Source organism: Arachis ipaensis, chromosome B08, assembly GCF_000816755.2.
Source record: "Arachis ipaensis cultivar K30076 chromosome B08, Araip1.1, whole genome shotgun sequence".
In the NCBI taxonomy this organism is placed as follows: Eukaryota; Viridiplantae; Streptophyta; class Magnoliopsida; order Fabales; family Fabaceae; genus Arachis; species Arachis ipaensis.
Genome location: NC_029792.2, coordinates 7,038,791 through 7,047,179, shown reverse-complemented (window position 1 = coordinate 7,047,179; position 8,389 = coordinate 7,038,791). Strand labels below are relative to the sequence as shown.

The 8,389-nt window shown below is 30.4% G+C and overlaps 1 protein-coding gene and 1 long non-coding RNA gene across 2 annotated transcripts; one reads left to right on the top strand and one right to left on the bottom strand.

Moving 5' to 3' along the window:
* Nucleotides 1,038-5,255, top strand: LOC107613826 (probable beta-1,3-galactosyltransferase 2). The gene is made up of 11 exons (XM_016315991.2): nucleotides 1,038-1,519; nucleotides 2,626-2,722; nucleotides 2,807-2,880; nucleotides 2,967-3,178; nucleotides 3,277-3,340; nucleotides 3,572-3,644; nucleotides 3,747-3,867; nucleotides 3,967-4,054; nucleotides 4,137-4,262; nucleotides 4,371-4,480; nucleotides 4,671-5,255. Exons 1-11 carry the CDS (start codon nucleotides 1,404-1,406, stop codon nucleotides 4,817-4,819), a joined length of 1,230 nt encoding a protein of 409 aa, XP_016171477.1. The 5' UTR covers nucleotides 1,038-1,403; the 3' UTR covers nucleotides 4,820-5,255.
* On the bottom strand, nucleotides 7,867-8,383 carry LOC107612347. The gene is made up of 2 exons (XR_001613708.2): nucleotides 8,208-8,383; nucleotides 7,867-8,117 (listed from the first exon to the last, which is right to left on the bottom strand). It is a non-coding gene; the product is annotated as an uncharacterized LOC107612347 (long non-coding RNA).

Sequence of the window (8,389 nt, the reverse complement as noted above, 5' to 3'; positions counted from 1 at the left end):
TAGTTGCTAATAATTTTTCAGTCAAATAGTAAAATCCATTAAAACAGAAATGTTTCACAAGACCCATGTCTCCAATTTGAGTTTAGAGAGAGTGACAAAAAGACACCAATTAAATAAGAATATTTTTATTATTGACAATATCAAGTATATATAAAAAATTAACTATCAAATTAGTTATTCATACAAAATATAAAATATATATTAAAAATTATACATATAAAATACATATCTTTTTTATAGTAGATCGAAGTAACCCAACTTAATTTATATAATATTTTCTCTCGTCTATTAATTCGATTTAACTTAAACCGTTTTACGTATATATTCAAAATCTTAGTAAAATCGTTTTTACTTAAAACAATTTACTATGTTACTGTACTAAATCATTTTAGATTAGATCAATATGTATAAAGATATTTTCGAAGCAAAAGTCAAAACAAAATAAACAAGTAATATTAAATCCGAAATGATTTAAAATAGTGATTTATCCAATGTATTCATATACAAATATATTTTTATTTTATCATTCGGTCCTAAATTACGTCAAGTATAAAAAAAAGTATAAATAGACAATAAAAATATTAAACAATATGAATAATGGATGTATCGAATGTTTAATTCATTATGTGTGCGGATGGTTATTCTAATATTAAAATTTAGGTGAATAATTTAAAGTGTAGTATATTTTACTTAAATTGGGCCAATTTTAGAATCCGTTGTAACATAACCCATAAAAAACTTTCACCTACTTAAGTAAATAAGACTGATTTACGCGAATTTCACTTAATAATAAAGATAAAAAACAAATTATTTATTGAAACAAAACAAACAAAACTTGAATTAGTGTTAAATAAACCCCCCAAATATTTGTTTAAAAAAGTCTTCATGTTGGAGTAGAGGGTAGAGAATGAAAGATGCCAAATAGATTAGGAGGGTATAAATGTGAATGCAAGAAACAGTTACCGGAGTAGCAATAAATAAAGAGATCAGAAGGTGGCCCCAAGAAGAATGGTTTGGTAATATGGTGACTATAAAACTGAGCGGTTACAAAGTCTTCTCACTTCTCTTCAACGTCCCTTACCTGCAAAGCCACACACACTCTCTCTCTCTCACACACAAACACATAAAAAGAAAGAGAATAGAACCAACACAAAGCAAAGCATATAACAAAATAGCTGAAACAGAGCATAAAGAAAGGAACAAAACACTTAGAAAAAATAAAAATAAAAACAGAGCACTTCCTCTGTTCTGATTCATCTTCTCCTTCTTTTCAAAGGTGCCCACTTTGAAATTTTCTTCCTTTCCTTCACCATTCGCTGCTCCCGTTCTTACTCCTTTAGAATTGTCAACATGGTTTTCTCATTCTGAGTGTCAACTTGGCAAGTTGTGTTTTTGAAAGGACAATGAATTTGAAGAGCAGAGGAGAGGTTCTTCTTCCTCATAGAAGCTTTTTGTCTCAGAGATGGATGATTTTTCTTTGTATTGGAAGCTTCTGTGCTGGGATGCTATTCACCAACAGGTACATCAATTTCATTCTCTCTGTCATGTCTTATTTCATGTTGTTTTCCAGGTTTCTGATACATAATACCAAACAATATTCTGTTTATGAAAACCAGTCCATGTTGAAAATTTTTAATGGCTTTCTAATCCTGAAGAAGAGGCCTTTTCATATCACACCTCATGTTTAATTTTAATATTTTTCTAATTTTAAAAAAAATTATAATCAGTGTATTTCTGAATTTGGATGACCATTTATTTTGTGAAGAAATTCCAATTTGAAGAAATTTTTTGTCATATAATTTCAAAAAATATATAATTTTTTATCTGTCCTCTAATTTACTCAATTATCTTAAACACCAAAACTCAACAGGATAAGTAGAATGGATCCGAATTCAATTGGCAAAAGTTATCTTCATCTGAACCATGCCATATTTCAGTTTAAGATGCTATTCCTCCTCTATAATAATAACTAGAAGAAAAAGAAGTCAATTTTGGTCAGCACTCAGTACTGCTAATTAATTTCCTGTTCAATTATTTCTACCAATGTTTACAAATCTACCAGCAGGTTGAGTCAGACAACGTTTGTTATTATGGTTGAAAAAATAATTTACAGTTTATCCTAACTACTAGTTACTTCACATATATACATATCATACTCACTAATCAATGAGGAAGAAGACTTCTGACACCTAATAATTGATTGGCACCTCTAATCTCTAGTGACTAGTCTATTCTGCGGTAGTTGTAACTGAATCCCTTATTCATATTTACTAGTTGTTGAAACGTTTAAAGATGTATCCTTTTCAATTTTGAGATCTGTCATATTTAGTAATATTAAATAAAAGATATAGTCTAACTTACTCGGAGGTGCTTTAATTCTTTAATTGCATCTTTTTGTCCTTGATTGTTACTAATTGTTAGTATCATATTAAGCACATGGTGATGACTTCATTAATGTGTTACAACTAAATAAATGTAACAACTTTGATTATTCAATTGTTTTCAGGATTCTTAATTTGACTATGAGTTAGCATGTTTATGTTACCCTACTTTGGTACTTGCCATAGGAAGTTGTTAGAGATGGTTATTTTTGGTTCCTTTCTGATAAAAATGTGTTAACAACAGGATGTGGACTATTCCCGAACCTAAAGGACTTGCAAGGACAACAGCTATGGAAGCTGAAAAATTGAATGTTGTTTCGGAGGGTTGCAATTCAAGAATTGTAAGCTTATGTTACATAACATTAGTCTTCATAGTCACTTGTTATGTTTTGAATTCAGTGTTTGATAATCTGAAATTCCTTTAGTTGCAAGAAAAGGAAGTGAAGCGCGAAACGAGAAGCATCTATAAGGAAGTTTTCAAAACACAAAATGCCATGCAGTAAGTTATATACCATGATGCTGTTGTGTTGTGTTGTGTGCTGCTAAATTTTCATTTCAAGGCTTATGTGATTGTGTTGAATGTAGAACATTGGACAAAACTATTTCAAACTTGGAGATGGAGTTAGCTGCTGCAAAGGCAGCTCAGGAGTCGATTCGCAATGGCGCTCCTCTATCAGAAGATATAAAGGCAGTTGAATCAACTCCTAGGAGAAGGTACCTCATGGTCATAGGAATCAACACTGCTTTTAGCAGCAGGAAAAGAAGAGACTCCGTCCGCCAAACCTGGATGCCTCAAGGTTCATAATTTGATCCATCAATTCTAGTATTCTGCCACCATTTTCACAATATTCGTTGTGGTTTCTGATTATCTGTTCTTGTGGTAACATGGAAATAGGTGAGAAAAGAAAGAAGCTAGAGGAAGAGAAAGGCATTATCATCAGATTTGTAATTGGTCATAGGTAAACTATCTCATTTTTCTTTTGTAATTTCTATGATTTTATAATTGGTCATAGGAAGAGAAATGCTTACATTAGATCATCTAATTTGAACTAATATAGAAGTTTATAGAACCAACAATCCTATTTTTTCATTGGGATACACTTGAATATTTCCAGTGTTCATAATTATATTGAATGAATTGTAAATTGAAGCTTTCTTCTAATTCTTCCTTTATTCCCCTCTTTCTCCAGTGCTACATCAGGTGGTATATTAGACAGAGCTATAGAAGCAGAAGATAGGAAGCATGGAGATTTCTTGAGGCTGGTAAATAATGTTACTCTTTGTCATGTTTTTCTCATATCATGGTTACAATTTCTAAAAGAAAAACTAGCAGATTGTGTAAAAAACTGTGGTTTGATTTTGCAGGATCATGTTGAAGGGTACCTTGAATTATCAGCAAAGACAAAGACCTACTTTGCAACTGCTGTTAACTTATGGGATGCTGATTTCTACATTAAAGTTGATGATGATGTTCATGTAAATATAGGTATCAAAATTTGATCTCTACATCAAATTACTACTCATATCAAACAAGGTTTCATGTTTACTTTCTTAGCATCATACTCATTATTCACTCCCTTTTCAGCAACACTTGGAGAGACTCTAGTTAGACACCGGTCGAAACCACGAGTATACATCGGATGCATGAAATCCGGGCCTGTTCTTTCCCAAAAGTGAGAATTATTTTCATCTATAGGATTTTGAGTTTGTGATTACTTCACTTCTACAGCTTCTTATGTGCCTAAATTCCTGCAGAGGTGTAAGGTACCATGAACCAGAATACTGGAAATTCGGTGAGTCTGGAAACAAGTACTTCCGCCATGCCACAGGACAGTTGTATGCCATTTCAAAAGATCTTGCTACATATATTTCAATGAACCGGTGAGTCCTTACTCCTTAGCTGCTTCTTCAAATTTATGGACAAAATTAAATGTTGGTAACATCATGATCCCCATTTATAATGACTTATTTGTACTTGTTTTGTCTCAGGCATGTTCTTCACAAGTATGCCAATGAAGATGTCTCACTAGGCTCATGGTTTATTGGACTTGATGTGGATCATATTGATGATAGGAGACTCTGCTGTGGCACTCCACCAGGTGATTTTTTTTCCTTTGGTTATCGAATCGTTATAAAATTCAATTTATATTACACTGTCATCCAATCACATATCGTCAAATAATCAAAAGTACATACTTAGTAATAGCTAACATGTGATTAGATGACCATGTAAAATACTTGAATTAATAGTTCCAAATTGATTCTCACGTTTGGTGACTGTTGTTGCAGATTGTGAATGGAAAGCTCAAGCAGGGAATGTGTGTGTAGCTTCATTTGATTGGACATGCAGTGGAATTTGCAGGTCTGCTGAGAGGATCAAAGAGGTTCATAGAAGATGTGGAGAAGGTGAAAAAGCTTTGTGGAATGCCTCTTTCTAATGGATACAAGCTTAATTCAAGTCCTTCTTCCTAACACAGGAAAACAAGATTATTTATATATATATATATAATATATAACTAAGGCAATGCAGCAAGGCTTTTAACATTTTTTTCCCCTTTTTTTTCTTAATGTATTTTTGATGAGTATAGAGAAAATTTTCATTTTACATGAGAGGAGGAGAAAGAGAAGAAAAAGAGATAAGAGAGAGGACTTACTCCCATGAAAATAGAGGAAGCATAGGGTAATAATAATAAGTCCACCCAACCCATTCTTTTATGCTTGAAGGGCCACTCTCTGTGTTAATAGTCTTTGCTTAAATGGCTATCAATCAAGCATCTCCTAGTATATAATTCACTCTGCTACTAATTCATTTTTATCTTTTAACAAATAATTGTGCATCTGAAAAATTTAGGTAATATTAATATTTTTTAATCAGTTACACCCTTATTCAGTTATTTATCTATGATATTATTTTTATTTTATTTAAATGTAATATATATATAATGCAATTTAAGTGCAAAATCTCATTGAATTAACAATGACTTTGTATTGTTATCATTTTCTATAAAAATAATTATTTCTCATCAAAATATATTTTTCGTTGAGGTATTAATATTACTTATCATATGATCAAGGGACACATTTTTTTTTCCTTGAAAAATCGAGAACAAATTTATCATAATTAAATTAATGATTTATACAAGTAAAGATTTTGAATTTAATTAAAAATAGTAGTAAAATACAAAATTAAAAAGAGGCAGAAAACAAATTAACAAGGGTTTTAATCACCAAAACAAAATTATTAAGGGTTCACTTAGGAAGTAAAAATGGTAGTGTTTCTGAGTTACAGCTGATCCATTGCAACTCCAAGCCTTTGAATTCCAAAGCACATTTATCTGTATGAGAACCAACATTTCTTTCATAAGTGGTTGTACCTTGTAAGGTTAGTGCATGTTTTGCAAGTCAACTAAGCATGGTCCATGTGGTAGATGCTTAAGAGATATATATTAATAGATTATTGCAATGTTAATGATTAAAGTTACACAAATGGAAGAACATGGATTGTTGGGGGGGTTAGGCAGAGATTTGATAGAAAATTATTGTTCTTTTAGGTCAACGGCTGAGAAAAGTCAAAATGCTCAAAGTACTTCTTACTACTAGTTTAGGAATTGGGAGATAATTGGCCCATGAACCCTACCCAACAGACACGGTAAAAAAATTNNNNTTTTTATAAGATTTTTCATTTTATAATATTCTTAACTAATATCCTAAAGATACTTGTTGATAAGATCTTAAAATTAAGTCCTATAAATATTAATTGTAACATGTATGAAAGTAAAAAACGAAATAAAGATAAATGTTGTTGCAATTTGAAGTTACAAGTATCAGTTTCCACTTTGAAACATGTGGAAATTAAAATAATTAAGCAAAGTGGAAATGAGCATACAAAAGAGGAAAAACAATAAGTGCTATATAGAATTGATTGAATTATTGTTGTATATTTTTCATTATTATTGATTGTTCTGGTACAACTTAATTGATGTGAGTAGCAGAATACATGTGATGAACCTAATATATTAAATAAAGCAACTATAAGAGTCAATAGATTCCTCCAACAGCTTCTGGTTATGTCAATGTCCCACAAATTGTACCTAAAAGCATTATTGTTTTTAGAAAGAAGATAAAATAACTATAATCATCACACATAATGTGCCCTTTAAGTAACTTCAGTTTCTTCAATGTTCAGCTCCGAGGAAACTCCTTCAACTTCCAAATGAGGGTAATTTCAGGTAAAAAGTAATGAACATGTTACATTTGTAATTTTTCTCTTTCATTTCACAACAACTATATCAACAATATCTTAATTTACTATCGATCATTTAACGGCATCATTCAAATAAATAATAAACAGTCTTATATAACTCATTAATAGTTCATATAAACATGTCTTTAGGTAAAAATTATAAGGATTAAGTTAGGTAACCAATGACTTTTTTGAACAACATGAACAACCACCAATCAAATAAAAACATACCACACTTCCAAATTATCCACCTAAATTTTAATATTAGAATAATCATCCGTACACCTAGTTAAATGAACATCCGATATATTTATTGTTCACATTGTTTAATATTTTCTTTGTCTACCTATCCTTTTTCAAATTATAATTAATATTTTTTTGATGACTTAAATTAGAAGAAGTATAGAGAGCCAATGGAGTATCTGTATAATATGTACGTACAATGGAAGTTTAGGGATGTTTGATTCAGTAGTAGGATATCAGATGTTTATTATCTCTGGATGATTATTTTGAATAGTATGTATATATTGTGTTTGAGAAATTAGTAATATTTTATTTTGGATATTCATTTTTTAACTCATATTAAGCCAAATAAATAATTTATTGTACACATTATACAAATACTTTATTGGCTCTCTATAGAGATTCCTTAAATTATAATTAATATGTTGATACGTATTAAATAATTAATAATTTTTAACTATTATTTTCGTATAATAAATAACCTATGCAGACAACTTTTATTGTGACTTTTATTCCAAATTGCTTGGACTTCATTCGTTGATCATATTTTTATTGTAATTGCGTCCCAACTCTATAGTCTATACACAACAATTGGTTGATTCATTTCTCTCACCTACCTTATCTTTCAAAATAAATAAGAAGGCATGGGAAGATTCTTGATGTTTTTTTCTCTCATTAAAAATGTCAAAAGATATATAGTACCCTATATATTATACATACATAAATGCATGTGTATGGACCCTCTTGCAATTAGGTAACACTAGTAGTATAATTTATGTATTTTAGGAGCAAAATATTTTAATTATAAGCGAACTTCTTTTTTTCTTAAAGTAAGATATTAACATCATATCTTTGAAAAGGGCTGTACTCTTCATTTATTTATTTTTAAGAACTATTACAAGTCCTACACCATATTTTTAAGTACCTTAAAACTTTTATATGTTTAAATACAATTTCCTTACGCATATGGAAAAAATTCATAACAAAAAAAAAAGAAAAGAAAAGAAAGAGAGGCAGGGACAGAAAACAATGCTTAAACTTAAAGAAGTGCACAAGCCATGTTCTGTTAAACATCACATTTCAAAGAAAACAATGTGACCTATATATGAAAATTAATTAATAGATGAATATATAAAAACTTGTCATCACTTGAATGTGTGTCTCAATAATAAACTTGTTCTTGTAACCAATTCTTCTCTTCTTCCATATGCTACAATTAATGTCATACCCTCTAGGTTCCTTGTAAGACCCTGATTCATCATAACTCATTAATAATACTTGAATGAAAAAATAATGGAACATAAGATTAGAAAGAAAAAAAAAATAGTGAAGATAAAAACCTTTGATAATCAGAATTATTATTTTTTTTTTCTTTTGCTTTAAGGGGTTTTTAGGAGCAGTGGCACGTGATATTGGCACGGCTCAATAGAAAAACAAGGCTTGAAACATTTTGAGCATTGCTTTCTCATTGAACCGCACCAATATCCCGTTAAACCGGTCCCTCTTACCCCCATGGTTCTTC

Bases quoted from the DNA above. Each gene is read 5' to 3' on its own strand.
- LOC107613826 (XM_016315991.2), top strand. From the start codon at position 1,404: ATGAATTTGAAGAGCAGAGGAGAGGTTCTTCTTCCTCATAGAAGCTTT. The intron at 3,645-3,746 runs GTAAATAATGTT...TTGATTTTGCAG, and splicing joins ATGGAGATTTCTTGAGGCTG to GATCATGTTGAAGGGTACCT. The intron at 4,055-4,136 runs GTGAGAATTATT...AAATTCCTGCAG, and splicing joins GGGCCTGTTCTTTCCCAAAA to AGGTGTAAGGTACCATGAAC.